Source organism: Oryctolagus cuniculus, chromosome 14 (genome assembly GCF_964237555.1).
Source record: "Oryctolagus cuniculus chromosome 14, mOryCun1.1, whole genome shotgun sequence".
Lineage (NCBI taxonomy): Eukaryota > Metazoa > Chordata > Mammalia > Lagomorpha > Leporidae > Oryctolagus > Oryctolagus cuniculus.
Window position 1 is genome coordinate 85,363,467 of NC_091445.1, and position 16,467 is coordinate 85,379,933.

Below are 16,467 nucleotides of genomic sequence, written 5' to 3' on the forward strand. Positions count from 1 at the left end.
AGGGTGTTGTGTTTTATCAAATGCTTTATCTGCATCTATTGAGATAATCATCTGGTTTTTCTTCTAGAATTTGTTAATGTGGTGTATCACATTGATTGACTTGCGAATACTGAACCATCCCTGCATACCAGGGATAAATCCCACTTGGTCTGGATGGATGATCTTTCTTATGTGTTGTTTCATTCTATTAGCCAGAATTTTATTGAGGATTTTTGCATCTATGTTCATCAGGGATATTGGTCTGTAATATGCATCTTTTTCAAGTTTAGGGATTAAGGTGATGCTGGCTTCATAGAAAGAATTTTGGAGGAGTCCCTCTTATTCGATTGTTCTGAATAATTTGAGAAGAATTGGAGTTGGTTCTTTTTTAAATGTCTGGTAGAATTCAGCAGTGAATCCATCTGGTCCTGGGCTTTTCTTTGTTGGGAGGGACTTTATTACTGATTCAATTTCTGTCTCAGTTATGGGTCTGTTTAGGTTTTCTATGTCTTCATGGTTCAATTTAGGTAGGTTGTATGTGTCCAGGAATCTATCCATTTCTGATAGATTACCCTGTTTACTGGCATACAAGCTTTGGCTTATTCCCCTCGCTCCTTGAAGTCAGCTCAAGGTTTTATGAGGGTTATAAAAGTAGACCCCTGCTGACCCACACTGACCCCAGACTGGTCACACTGGGGCCTTGGTCCCAAGGTCTGGAAATGCCTGTCAATCCTGCACAAGGCCAGCCATGACACATTCCAATATAAGCCCATCCCACCGGAGCACAGGTCTCTACCTGATGCTTGGTAAGTGCAAAGGCTCCACCTGTGAGGCCCGGCCTGTGAGTAGAAGCCTTTACGGTTTATCAGGTGTTGGCTCTCAGGGTGGCAGACTGGGCTCCAAGCTCCAAAGCATGGTCTTAACTCTCCTCTCTTGGCATTGTCACATGACTGGAATTCCATTTTCTGCAGGTGGTATGGGGAGGGGTAGCAGAGGCCATCTGGCTGTAAGAGTTCCAAAAAGTCAGGATACAAGTATGGAACTGGGAGGGCCGGTGCTGTGGCGCAGTGGCTTAATGCCCTGGTCTGAAGTGCCGGCATCCCATATGGGCACTGGTTTGAGACCTGGCTGCTCCACTTCCAATCCAGCTCTATGCTATGGTCTGGGAAAGCAGCAGAAGACAGCCCAAGTCCTTGGGCCCCTGCACCCGCATGGGAGACCTGGAAGAAGCTCCTGGCTCCCGGCTTCAGATCGGTGCAGCTCCCGCCATTGTGACCAATTGGGGAGTGAACCACTGAATGGAAGACCTCTCTCTCTCTCTCTCTGTCTCTCCTCTCTCTATGCAACTATGACTTTCAAATAAATAAATAAATCTTTAAAAAAAAAAGCAAGTATGGAACTGGGACAGGAGCAGGGGTTTTAATCTTACTAAATTCATTCAGATTAGGCCTGGCATTGAAATTCAGTTCCTTCTCCCTGTTACAATTGGGAGGTAGCTCTTCAAGCCATGCCCTTTGCAGCTAAGGGAAAGGTGACATAGATAACTATTTTTTTAAAAAAGATTTATTTATTTATTTGAAAATCACAGTTACACAGCCACGACAGCTGCAGCTGAGCCAATCTGAAGCCAGGAGCCAGGAGCTTCTTCCAGGTCTCCCACATGGGTGCAGGGGCCCAAGGACTTGGGCCATCTTCTACTGCTTTCATAGGCCACAGCAGAGAGCTGGTTCAGAAGAGGAGCAACTGGGACTCCAACTGGCACCTATATGGGATGCTGACACTGCAGGCAGCAGCTCCACCTGCTAGACCACAGCACCAGCCTCCACAGATAACTCTTTCCTTCCTGTTTTCTTCAATGGATTTTCCTTATTGCCTAAGCAAAACAGGGCAGTGTGGTCTCTTGCCTGGCTTTGAGGGGGTGACCTCTTTGTGTACAGCTGTTCAAATTGTCCTCTCTGTAGGGTGGTGGTCACCAGAGCATCTTATGCAACTGCCATCTTGATTCCCACCCTCAAAGCTATTCTTATCTAACACAATTCTAGAATTTATCACAAAGTGCAGCTGGTGACTGCAAGTACATTTGTCATTTTCCTGTTCCCCAAGATTACTGCACTAATTTAATCTATTTAAACTATTACTATACTTCATAAGAAACTTGGTTCACGGTGTACATACTATCCAGGATTTTCAATATTACTATATTTATATAATGTTTTTAAATGCTGTTGACAGTAAAAACACACATTAAAAATGATGGTACATTTCTAGTGGGAAATCCACTTACAAAAGTCTCAGTCCTTGATCTACTAAGTAGTTTTACAGAAAAGCAGCCACTCCCCATTGCCTAAGATGTCTCACCAGTGTATGCACCACTCTACCTTTGTGAGAAAAAAAATAACCAGTCAAACAAATCAATGAATACACTCCTAAATGTACAATGGAAAGAAATGAAAATACACAGGTCCATACAAAAATGTATGCATTAATATTTATTTTACGTTAGTCATGATAAATAAAAAGCAGAAACAACCAATGATGAATAAATAAAATATGGCTTAGATATATAAATGACCATTATTCTTCAATAAAAGGTAATAAAATACTGATGCATACTAAAACATGGATAAGCCTTAAAAATATTTGCTGAGTGAAAGAAGCCAATTACAAATATCACACATTATATAATTCAATTTCTATGAAGTGTGCAGAATAGACAAATCTATGTAGAAAGTACACGGGAAGTTTCCTAAGACTGGAGGTTATGGGGGACAATGACAAGTGACTGCTATTGAATACAGATAGTTTCTTATTGGAATGATGAAAATGTTCTAAGATTGACTGTGGTAACAGGTATACAGCTCTCTAAATATAATGAAAATCATCCAATTTTATACGTCAAGTGGGTAAATCATATGAATTGTGTAAGAATTATACCTTAATAAAGCTACTAAAATTTTAAAACTATTATTTGGTATTTTTTCAAGAAAGCAAAATCCAAGTGGGTATTCTGTCCAATTCAAATGAGATCTTTCTGTGAGGGTTTATATCTCTGATATTTGCATATAATTTTATTGTCAGCACATTACAATACGTAAGGTTAATGATGAAGACCTTGCATCATTAAACAGGATAAACTTTAGTGATACATTTGAAGGCAGAAAAGGTCATAATCCTTAACTGGAAAAATCTGGCTTTTCCTCATAACGGAACCAAGAGTCTAAATTGCTGAGGTTTTTCCTGTAAATATATTAGCAATTCACACTGAAGAATACAAAAAATTTACATTCACAACAGTTTCATCACTACTTGAGGTACAGCATATGCAATTGCTTGAGCAATAGTTATTCACTGAGAAAAGCAAAGTAGTGTCACATGCCTGAAGCCAGACTGATTTTGGCATTTGACTCTATATCCCCTTCCCAGTCCATTTAATGACAATGATGTGTATTTAACTGAGCCCATGTCCAAGCAAGCACCTATTAACTATTTCAGGCCAATTGTACTGCTAGAATATTAGCAACACTAAGAAGGAACTAACATTGCTCATCGCTCATATCTGATATCTGTTTATACTGCTGCATATTTCCTAATACCATTTCAAACTTACCAATAGCTCAGTATTTAGCTAAAATTCATTCAACAAAATTAAATATGAAACACTATAAAGTACTTTTCAAATATTTTGTTTTGACTCCGAAAATCCATCCTGCTACTGCTATGCCTTCCTCCCTCAGTCTGTATTCTAGCAAAACTGCCAAAATATTATTAATTTTGCCTATTCCTAATTCCACACTATGCTTTAGAACCATTAAGAATTTATGAAATGCCTTGTATTGTAAGCAAGACACTATTTTTGGTTCTTCAGATATTCAAAATGGCAAATGATATAGAATGACTTTACACCAAAGGAACTCCAAAAAAAAAAAAAAAAACTCCCTCAAAGATCAGAATGTATCTGAAGCCTCATAAAATCTATTTAAATTTATCTATATTATTTCCATGAAGCAAATGACCAACATTGAGAAGGAAGTCAAAGAATAATGAGTTCCAAAGTCAAATAATAAATCATAACAGGTTAAAGAAAAATCAACAGTCTAAACAATGTTAGTCTAAAATCTTAATTCAAATGAATCATGCTTAAAATCCCTTTGTGGATATATGCCTATCTTCAATTACAAGAAATCTACTACTTATGAAAAATGACTGGCTATAGCTTATTCTTTTTGACTATACAACTTGGAAAATACACATTCTGCTTTTGTTTTTTTTTAACTTTTATTTAATAAATATAAATTTCTAAAGTACAACTTTTGAATTATAGCGGCTTCCCCACTGCCATAACCTCCCTCCCACCTGCAACCATCCCATCTCCCACTCCCTCTCTCATCCCATTCTTCATCAAGATTCCTTTTCAATTATCTTTATATACAGAAGATCAACTTAGTATATACTAAGTAAAGATTTCAACAGACTGCACTCACAAAGACACACAAAATATAGAGTACTGTTTGGGTAATAGTTTTACCGTTAATTCGCATAGTACAACACATTAAGGACAGAGGTCCTACATGGGGAGCAGGTGCACAGTGACTCCCATTGTTGATTTAACAATTGACACTCTTATTTACGAGTCAGTAATCACCCGAGGCCTTGTCATGAGCTGCCAAAGTTATGGATACCTCTTGAGTTCACCAACTCCGATCTTATTTAGACAAGGTCATAGTCAAAGTGGAAGTTCTCTCCTCCCTTCAGAGAAAGGTACTGCCTTCTTTGAACATTCTTCTTTTGAAAAAGGATATATTTATAGAGCTCCATAAGCACTTTAACCCTAGACTGTATACATAGAAACTACATTACTATAAGCTTCTACTTTGTTTATTATCTCTATTAGCAATAAATTGGTCTGATGTTAAACATAATTGGTTTAAAGTACTCAATATAAAAGTTGCATTCCTATAAACTAGGTCATAAGCAGTTAAAAAATGAAATTAAGGAAACAATTCCATTTACAAAAGTATCCAAAGGAATGAAACACTTAGAAATAAGTAAAAGAAGTCTAAGACTTATACCTATAAAGCACTCTTATAAGAATTAAAGAAAAACTAGTAAGTGGTAAGATATTCCATTTGTTGGATTGAAAACCTTAGTATTGTTAAGATGGTCAAACTCCCCCAGAGTGGTCTACAGGTTCAGTGAAATCCATATCGAAATCTCAGCTGCCTTTTGTGCAGAAATTGTGTGAATATGACTCTAAAATATACTTGGAAATACAAAAGACCCCTACTCAGAAAAAACAATCTTAAAAGAAAATAACAAATTTGGAGAACTCACATTTCCTGATTTCAAACTTATTATAAAGGTTTAAGGGATCAACGTGTTCTATGCATTCAAGATAGACAAATATACATTAATCAACACAACTTAGAGTCTAAAAATAAACCATTACATTTATGTTAAACTGATTTTTAACAAGAGTGCCAAGACAACTCAATGGGGATTTTAAAGAAGTCTTTTCAACAAATAGTCTGAAATAACTATGAAGCCATATGCAAAAATTAAATAAATAAATAAATAAACAAACAAACAAAAAGAGTTGGACCAACTTTGTATGACACTGAAGAAAATTAATTCAAAGTAAATGAAAACCTCAAAAATAAGAGTTAAAGTTATAAAACTATTGGAAGAAACATAGGCATAAACTTCTGTTATCATGCATAAGGCAATAGTTTAATTTTAAAAAAGCATAAAAAACAAAAGAAAAATAAATTGTTTCTTAAAAATTAAAAATTTGATAGTCAAAGAACTACATCATTAGAGTAATATAGCAAATCATACAAACAGGAGAAAATGTTTGCATATCATATATCTGACATGAGGCTTATAACTAGAAGATAAAAAGAACTCCTATAACTCAATCATTTTAAAAAAAACAATTTTTGCCAGCGCCGCAGCTCACTAGGCTAATCCTCCACCTTGCGGCGCTGGCACACCGGGTTCTAGTCCCGGTCAGGGCGCCGGATTCTGTCCCGGTTGCCCCTCTTCCAGGCCAGCTCTCTGCTGTGGCCCGGGAGTGCAGTGGAGGATGGCCCAAGTCCTTGGGCCCTGCACCCCATGGGAGACCAGGAGAAGTACCTGGCTCCTGCCTTTGGATCAGCGTGGTGCACCGGCCGCAGCACGCCGGCCGCGGCAGCCATTGGAGGGTGAACCAACGGCAAAGGAAGACCTTTCTCTCTGTCTCTGTCTCTCACTGTCCACTCTGCCTGTCAAAAAAAAAAAAAAAAACACAATTTTTAAAATGGCAAAGTATGTGAATAAACATCTCTCCCAAGGAGATATACAAGCAGCCAATAAGCACATGAAATGATGCTAGATATCCACAGCTTTCAAGACACACAAAGGAAAACCAAAATGAGATTCCATTTCTCACCTACTAGGATAGCTATCACCAAAGACAGAGAACAAGGGTTGCCAAGCAAGGGGAGAAACTGAAACATAAGTATACTGCCGAGGGAAATGCAAAATGGTGCAGGCAATTCAGCAGTTCATCCCTTTCTCAAAGATGAGATCTACCATTGTATTACTAAGTATATATCCATAAAAACAAATGATCACACAACACTTGCACATTAATTTTTATAGCAACATTCTTCATAATAGTTCAAACTTGGAAATACTGAAAATGTTCATCTGATGCAAGATAAATATGTTGTTATCCACACAATGAAATGAGATTAAACAGTAAAAAGAAATGAAGTACTGAAACACACTACAACACGAATGAACCTTGAAAACATGCTAATTGAAAGAAGCCAGAAAGAAGGGCAAATATTATATGATTCCATTTATATAAATGTACATACCTTCCATCTAGAGCTGGGTATTTGTAAACTCCATTTTCAAGTGCTTCCAGCAGCTGTGCACCTGTGACTTTGACAACTAAAACTGGATCCACTATAGGAAGAATTGCCAAAAGATCATGCAAAGTGAAATTCCCTGCTGGATGTATCCGATCTGATCTGAGGGTGCCTACAGTAATTTTTAAAAATGCATTTTAATTAATTTTTCCATAAAAAGTCATCTTTTACCTTATGTCCAAAACTTCAGAGTGATATGCCACACTGCCAAAAGCTCCTAATCCTTTTTCCAAACCCTTCTCCATGCTTATTTCCATTTTAGTTATGCAGTTACCTCTACTCATTTTTAGAAGAAGGAATTTCATGTTAGCTATCACTCTCTTTAATTACAGAACAGCATAAGTGAAAAGCCACAACTTTACTTCCCACTTTCAGACAGGATCACGCTGAGGCACTCCAGAGCGAACAGCATCTATTTTAAAACATCCCCACAGGAAGCAAGTCCACAGATATCCTAAGTAAACAATCTAAGATACAGTAGATTTCACTCCTGGGACATGTTTCTACACAGTAACTTAAATTATTCAAGAATAAGATTAACATCGCTTGAATTTCATTGAAAATAGCAACATATGAAGTTTGTAGTTAGGATATCAAACAATGTGGATGCACTTTGGCAGCACATGGACTAAAATTGGAAGGATATTAAACAATGGCATGTTGTAGACTTTTGCATTATTCAGGAACCTAAGTCACAGTCATGGTGTCTAAAGCTCTGCTTATGATAATACTGAATCCAGATTAGTTTCAAAGCAGGGTTAGTTTTGATTTTCTAACCTCTACAGAGATTCTGAATACCTTATAGTCCTAGGTAGGCCAACTTCAAACTATTAGTATAGGTTCGGCATTTACTCTACAAGATTTTTCTTATCACTTTCTCTTATGGCACAATTAGATGGGAATTCTGTCCCGGTTGCCCCTCTTCCAGGCCAGCCCTCTGCTGTGGCCAGGGAGTGCAGTGGAGGATGGCCCAGGTGCTTGGGCCCTGCACCCCATGGGAGACCAGGAAAGGCACCTGGCTCCTGGCTCCTGCCATCGGATCAGCGCGGTGCGCCGGCCGCAGCGCGCCGGCCGCGGCGGCCATTGGAGGGTGAACCAACGGCAAAGGAAGACCTTTCTCTCTGTCTCTCTCTCTCACTGTCCACTCTGCCTGTCAAAAAAAAAAAAAAAAAAAAAAAAAAAAAAAACCCAAAAGATTATGGGTAAAATTTCAGTCTACTCTTTCTCATATAATCAAGGCTTGACTACATACTAATTTTAAAATAGATAAATGACAAAGCCATGTCATTATTCAAAATCTCACAAAATATAAAAAGTAAAACAATTTTTAAACTTGATGCTTTAATTTTCAAACAATGGTGTTCCTGGGCATAACAGGTGTGAAGCCAATGGGATGGATTTCTAAACTGTTCTTTGTAAGTAACAGAAATAACCTGCTACTATAAAATTTAAAAGACTAATTTTTGTCATTTTTATTTTTAAACAAATTAATTGCAGAAGTCACCTGAATTAAGTAGTGCGACATCAGCACGAGTAGCTTCCAGCATTGCATTAGTCACCAGATTCCCAAGATTGCTCTCAGATCTTCTCACAGTAATTTCACGACCATCTAATTCCATATCAATGGGGCAGAGAACTTCTTCCAACATATACTAAAAGAAGAAAGAAAATAAGCTATCTAAAAATCAGCATTTCTTATGTTTTTATTTCACCTCGTGATCATTTTCTTCTTAACCTCTAGCTCAAAATTAGATAATTTGTTAGAATTTGAAATTCTTCCTCTCCAAATATCATAGTACTAACAGGATATCAAAATTGTTTTTCAACTTTTATTTAATAAATATAAATTTCCAAAGTACCACTTTTACAGCAGCTTTTCCCTCCATAACCTCTCTCCTATCCACAACCATCCCATCTCCCACTCCCTCTCTCATCCCATTCTTCATCAAGATTCATTTTCAATTATCTTTATATACAGAAGATCAACTTAGCATATACTAAGTAAAGATTTCAACAGTTTGCACCCACACAGATACACAAAGTATAGAGTACTGTTTGGGTAGTAGTTTTACTGTTAATTCGCATAGTACAACACATTAAGGACAGAGGTCCTACATGGGGAGTAAGTTTGCACAGTGACTCCTGTTGTTGACTTAACAATTGACACTCTTGTTTATGACATCAGTAATCACCCGAGGCCTTGTCGTGAGCTGCGAAGGCTATGGAAGCCTCTTGAGTTCACAAACTCTGATCTTATTTAGACAAGGCCATAGTCAAAGTGGAAGGTCTCTCTTCCCTTCAGAGAAAGGCACCTCCTTCTTCGATGGCCCCTTCTTTCTGCTGGGATCTCACAGAGATCTTTCCTACATATCCTAATAATCACTTTTACATTTCATAGCCAAAATGAAGGAGCCAAGTTACCATAAATTTTAGGAGTTCCCATCTACCTTTCAGAGCCAGAAAACTGTAATTAAAACATTTAATTTTTCTGGTATCAAGTTCACCCCAACTTAATGCCTCCATTAATGCTTAAAGCAAAATCAGAACGGAGATCTATAGCCTTGGAACTATTCAGGTAACACAAGTTATATGAGGCAATGCATACATGGATGTAAACAGACCCTGGCTTGTATTTTCCATTAGCTCTTGCAAATGTAACACACGTAAAACAAATACACACACACACACACACACACCCCAAGGGTACTCTATTTTTTCCATGGAGCCCAGAAAAAAAAAAGATAAGCCTTAAAGATTCAAATGCATATGAAAGTTTAAGTGACTTGATTACAAACCACTAAAACATCCACAGTAGTTATAAGGAGAGAAGGCAGGAAATGCCTTTTCATTACAAACTAATATAAAATTCACCTGTTCTTTTTGTAACCCAGTGCTTCATAAATTTTAGTAGTAATCTCTTTATTAAAGGAAGAAATTATTACAGAATTTGAATACTAAAAATACTTTCATGACAGTTAAAATATTAAGTCCAAATATTAAAGTAGGTGTCAAATACTATTACCTACTTATATAGCCAAAATAAAATGTAAATTGAATATTAACATTAAAATAAAGAAAAACTAGCATTAATTTCTTGGAATGACCATTTTCATTGTTTGTTATACTATTTTGTAGCAGTACTGTATAATATTCATGTGATTAGTCTGTACTTAGTAACATAAAAATATTCACCTACCTGTATGTTTTGAGTAAAATCTTTTACTATTGCTTTAATATATGAATCTTCTTCCAAATAACTAAAAATTTCCACTTTCTCAAATACATATTGGAAAGATGCATCAAAGTGTCTTATATTTATTTTTGTCAGGTATTTAAAATCAGATCCACTTTTGACAATCCAGGTTTCATTCACCTTCCTGATTCCATAATCGTGGTCATGGCCTCCTAGAATCAAATTGACCCCTTCTGCTGTTTGGGCAAGCCTTGTATCATTTCCCCATTTCATATGAGTTATTGCAATAACAAGATCTGCTCCTTCTTCTTTCAGTTCTACTGCCGTTTCATTAGCAACTTCAACATAATCTTTATAGTTTACATTTGATTTATTAACTGTAGCCAAAGTATCTAGCCAATCTTCTTCAACTAACCCCATTAGCCCTATTTTCATATTGTTCCAAGTCACTATTTTTTTTACTGCACCATGTCCAAGAGGTTCAGAAGTAAATCTGTCATAGACATTACTGAGTAACCATGTAAAATGCATCTGTTTGATGTATTCTTCCAAAACATCCACACCAAAATCAAACTCATGGTTTCCTAAAAAAAAAAAAGTTTAAATTTATTTCACAATGTTATCCCATTTTCAGATTTAACTTCTGTATTTTTCAAAATAGTGGAGATTTCTATTTATAAAAGACTACATGAGAAGATCATGCATTTTTTCACACACTACATTTAATCATCTCAACTTGTACTTACAAATTATAAAACTCATAGAAGCCTTTATTCTATAGAATTCCTCTTTGCAATCCAGGTAACACTGTATATGCAAAGAAATTCTTCAGTAGCATGGAAAGCCTTATGAAATAGGGGAAATCCAATGATATAATGAATCCTAGATCAATGACATGCTAATTTGAAGATTATTTTTGGTGAGTATAGGCACACTGACCCCTGTAATACAGAGTCCTACCTTTATTCTTAACTCTGATCTTGTTTAGACAAGGTCATATTCAAAGTGGAAGTTCTCCCTTCAGAGAAAGTTACTGCCTTCTTTGATGGCCCGTTCTTTCTGCTGGGATCTCACAGAGATCTTTCATTTAGGTTTTTGTTTTTGTTTTTTGCCACAGTGTCTTGGCTTTCCATGCCTGAGAAACTCTCATGGGCTTTTTGGCCAGATCTGAATGCCTTAAGTGCTGATTCTGAGGCCAGAGTGCTGTTTCGGGCATTTGTCATTCTATGAGTCTGCTGTGTATCCTGCTTCCCATGTAGGATCGTTCTCTCCTTTTTAATTCTATCAATTATTATTTGCAGACACTGGTCTTATTTATGTAATCCCTTTGACAATACTATCTTTTTGATCAATTATGAACTTAAACTGATCACTTTAACAAGTAAGATGGTATTGGTACATGCCACCTTGATGGGATTGAATTAGAATCCCCTGGCACATTTCTAGCTCTACCATTAGGGATAAGTCCAAGTGAGCATGTGCCAAACTATACATCTCTTCCCTCTCTTATTCCCACTCTTATATTTAACAGGGATCACTTTTAACTGAAATAATGTTCTTAAAAAAACTGTGGGCTGGTATTGTCATGTAGTGGGTTAAGTTACTGCCTGAGGCTCCAGCATCCCATATGGGTGCTGGTTCAAGTCCTGGCTGCTCCATCTCTAATCCAGCTCCCTGCTTAATATGCCTGGGAAGGCAAGAGAGAATGGCCCAGGTGCTTGCACCCATGTGGGAGACCTGGAAGAAGTTCCTGGCTCTTGTCTTTGGCCTGGCCCAGACCTGGCCATTACAGTCATTTGGGAAGTGAACCAAGGGATAGAAGATCTTTTTGTCTCCCTCTCTGTCTCTCCCTGCCTCCCTCTCTGTAGCTCTACCTTTCAAATCAATAAATAAACAAACAAATATTTTTTAAAAAGTAAAGAGAAAGCCTAACATAGTCCTACTGTGTTTTCTGAAAAAGTTATGCTTTTCTAAAAAAAAATTCATTGATTTAATCATATAGTTATTTATTTACTTGTTTGAAAGGCAAAGTGACAAAGAGAGGAGGAGAGACATAGCTTCCATTTACTGCTTCACTCCTCAAATGGCTGGAATAGCCAGGTCTGGGCTAGGCTAAAGCCAGGAGCCAAGAACTCTATCCTGATCTCCCATACATGTGGGAGAGGCCCAAGCACTTGGCCATCTTCTGCTGCCTTCCCAGGCACAGTAGCAGAGAACTGGCTCAGAAATTAAGCAGCCTGGACTCAAACAAGCAATCCAATATGGAATGCCAACATCACAAACGGTGGCTTAACCAGCTGAGCCATACCAACAGCCTGAATTGTGCTTCTTAAGAGATTAAATTGTCATTTTGAAGATCAAAATCAGTGCTTTTTTTGGATTAATATAAATCAGTAATTAGTATAAATTACTAATAAAATTAATCCTGGGGTAGATGCCTTTGTAAATGAAACTACTGTTCCAATAATATCAATTTTCTATTGATTTATATTTTTATGTCATCAGATTTACATAAAGTAGATGTTTGAACAATATGGTAAAAAGCTATATGCATTTTAAAATTAATCAGAATGATATATAAAATCAACTATTCAGGGGGAGATCAGATGTAAATTATTTTCAATCTTTCTGAAAAATGTGTTGACAAGTGATTTCAACCCATCTGTACTTTTTTAAAATCATAGATATTCATGAGTTATATTTTCCTTTTTACACCAGTAGGTTGTTAAATAAGCTTAACACTTTTATCACCAACACTTCTGATATCTCTCTCCTTCAGCACTCCTTGGGAGAATTCTTTCAGGGGAGCCATTAGGTATAATGAGGCACAGACTCAGCATCTTTAATCCAAAAACCTGATTAAAAAAGATCTATTTACTTACTTACTTACTTACTTATTCATTTATTTGAGAGGCAGTTACAGAGAGGCAGAGGCAGAGAGAGAGAGAAAGAGAGGCTTTTCATCCACTGGTTCACTCCACAAATGGCTGTAACGGCCAAAGCTCGGTCGATCCAAACCCAGGAGCCTGGAGCTTCTTCTGGGTCTCTCACATGGGTACAGACTCATGCACTTGGACCATCTTCTACCACTTTCCCAGGCCATTAGCGGAGAGCTGGATTAGAAGTGGAGCAGCCAGGACTCAAACTGGCACCATATGGGATGCTGGCACTGCAGGAGGCAGCTTTACCCACTATACCACAATGCTATCCCCAAAATCTGAAAATTTTTGAGCACTGATGTAACATCGTAAGTAAAAAATGCTACACACGAACTCATATGATGAACTGCAGTCAAAACCTAGCTACAGGGGTGGTGGGTGTTTGAACTCCCAGGTTCTGCATCAAAATGCCTGGGTCTAATACCTGCTCTGGCACCTATAACTCCAGCTTCCTTCTAATGCGATTTTGCTGGGGGCAGCAGGCAATGGCTCATGTGATTGGGTTCTTACCACCCATGGAGGAGAACTGAATTGCACTCCTGGCTTCCAACTTCTAGGATCTTAGCCCATCTCTGGCAATTGTGAGCATTTCAGGAATGAACAAATAGATGGGAGCACTCTCACTCTCTTACTATCTAACAAATAAATTTAAAAATTTAAACACAACCAAAATATTATAAAATACTTTCAGGCTATGAATATAACATGTATATGCCACATAACTGAGTTCTGTGTTTACACTTGGGTCCGTGCCCAACATACTTCATTATGTATATGCAAATATCATTGCACAATAATCCAAAATCCAAAACACTTCTGTTCTCAAGCATTCTGGATGGAGAATACTCAATATGTAGTAGCTTAAGAATTATTTACAATTATCTACAATAACATTTTTGATGTTCACAACTCTTATGAAGATATATTAGAATAAGTGATTATAACAAGAGTTCTGGATATAACATTAATTTGCAAAAGTCAATCACTTTCTCATAAATCAGCAATGAACAACTGAAATTTGAAATTAAAAACAAAAATCTAGTTATATTAACACACCTGAAATGAAATACTTAGGTATAAACCTAACAAAACATGTACATGATCTCTATGAGAGAAATGTTCAAAAAGCTTCCATAAATGCATGTTGTGGGGCCAGCGCTTAGTGGGTGAAGTTGCTGCCTGTAATGGCAGTTTTATCTCAGCTACTCCACTTCTAATCCAACTCCCTGCTAGTACATCCAGGAAAGCAGCAGAGGATGGCCCAAGCGCTTGGATTCTTCACCCACGTGGGAGAACTGAACGAGGCTCCTGTCTCCTGGCTTCAGCCTGGCCCCATCCCTGCAGTTGTGGCCATCTGGGGAGTGAACCAGCAGATGGAGAATCAATCTCAATCTCAATCTCAATCTCAATCTCAATCTCTCTCTCTCTCTCTCTTGTCCTCCCTCCCTCCCTCCCTCCTCCTCTCCACCCCCTTCTTCTGTAACTCTGCTTTTCAAATAAAATAAAATAAAAATATTTTTTAAAAAAATGCATGTTATGAAAAAATTCATGGATTTCAAAATTTTTTGCAGAAAAATAAGCAGATCTTTTTAAAATTTATTTATTTGAAAGTCAGAGAAAGAGGCAGGGGGAGATACAGAGAGAAGTGTCTACCATCTGCTGGTTCACTCCTCAAATGCTGCAACAGCTAGGGCGGGGCTGGGCTGAAGACAGGAGCCAGGAGCTTCCTCCAGGTCTCCCACATGGGCGCAGGGTCCCAGTGATTTGGGCCATCTTCCACTGCTTTCCCAGGCACATTAGAAAGGAGCTGGATCAGAAGCAGAGCCCCCGGGACTCAAATCAGAGTTAAGCAGTTAAGCAGAGCTTAACCAGGTATGCCACAATGCCAGCCCAACACCAGCCCCAAAGCTAATCTTTTTGTTTGTTTGTTTTCGACAGGCAGAGTTAGACAGTGAGAGAGAGAGAGACAGAGAGAAAGGTCTCCCTTCTGTTGGTTCACTCCCCAAATGGCTGCTACAGCCGGCACCCTGCACCAATCCAAAGCCAGGAGCCAGGTGCTTCCTTCTGGTCTTCCATGTGTAGCCCAAGCACTTGGGCCATCCTCCATGGCCTTCCCGGGCCACAGCAGAGAGCTGGACTGGAAAAGGAGCAACCGGGACAGAATCTGGCACCCCAACCGGGACTAGAAACTGGAGTGCCGGCGCCACAGGCGGAGGATTAGCCTAGTGAGCCGTGGCACAGGCCTCTAATCTTATTAATTTCATTTTCCACAAACATTTTGAAGTCTCCTCATGTGCAGAAAACTACAAAACCCTGATTAAAATGATAAAAAGAGGGGCTGGTGCTATGGCATAGCTAGTGAAGCCACTATCTAGGACTCTGGCATCCCATATGGGCACCAATTCAAGTCCTGGGCATTCCATTTCTGATCCAACTCCCTACTAATCTGCCTGGGAAAGTAGCAGAAGATGGACTAAGTGCATTCCATTTCTGATCCAACTCCCTACTAATCAGCCTGGGAAAGTAGCAGAAGATGGACTAAGTGCTTGGGCTCCTGAACCCACATGGGAGACCTGAATGAAGCTCCTGGCTCCTGGCTTCAGTCTGGCCCAGCCCTGGCTGTTCTGGCCACTTGGGGAGTGAACCAGCAGATGAAACACTTTCTCTTTCTCTCTCTCTCTCTCTCTCTCTCTCTCTCTCTCTCTCTGTAACTCAACCTTTCAAATAAATAAATAAATCTTTAAAATAAAAAAGGAAGGGGAGGGGAGGGAAGGGGAGGGAAGGGGAGGGAAGGGGAGGGGAGGGGAGGGAAGGAGAGGGAAGGGAAGAGGAGGGGAGGGGAGGTTTGTGGATACCAGGAAGTCCATTCTAAAATATATAAGGACAAGCAAAAGACCCAGGAGATACACAAAAAATTGAAGAGAAAAAACGAAGTCTGAAGACTGACACTACTCAACTTCAAGACTTCCTGTAAGTAGAATAATAAAGACAGGGTGGAAACTTATGTTTTGTTCTTGACTTCTTTGAACATTTAAGGCCCTAAACCTGTTTGCTAGCAGATCTGACTATGCATGCCAAAAATACAAACAATCTTTCCATGCCCTATCACTCCTACTCTAAGCACTTCGGCCTCTTTTCTTGATTATTGTAATAACCTGTTAAACAGTTTCCCTGCTTCTATGCTTGCTTCCTACAGACTATCTTCACCACAGCATCAAGGGAAATCTTTTACAATGTCAAATAATGTCATTCTGCCATTTTAATAGAAAAAAAAAACCGTAACTCCTGAACTCATTCAAAGTAAAAAATCAGTCTGAATCTCCAAATAAAAGCTATCTACTACAGAGAGTTTTGCAAATTCATGGAAAGTACAACCTTTTATACACAAAACATCTTGTGATAGTGATGTCTTCTATAAACTACTTTGGGGTCTTCGGAAATG

The 16,467-nt window shown here is 38.4% G+C and overlaps 1 protein-coding gene across 2 annotated transcripts in view; it reads right to left on the minus strand.

The window, feature by feature from the left end:
* Window positions 1-16,467, minus strand: part of LOC100355797 (snake venom 5'-nucleotidase) — a 106,940-nt gene that overhangs the window by 38,392 nt on the left and 52,081 nt on the right. For both annotated transcript variants that reach the window (XM_008262266.3, XM_051853734.2), the window contains 3 exons: window positions 10,090-10,670; window positions 8,398-8,545; window positions 6,840-7,005 (listed from right to left, as the gene is read on the minus strand). In XM_008262266.3, coding sequence (XP_008260488.3) covers window positions 6,840-7,005; window positions 8,398-8,545; window positions 10,090-10,670 — 895 coding nt within the window. The remainder of the gene's footprint in view (window positions 1-6,839; window positions 7,006-8,397; window positions 8,546-10,089; window positions 10,671-16,467) is intronic.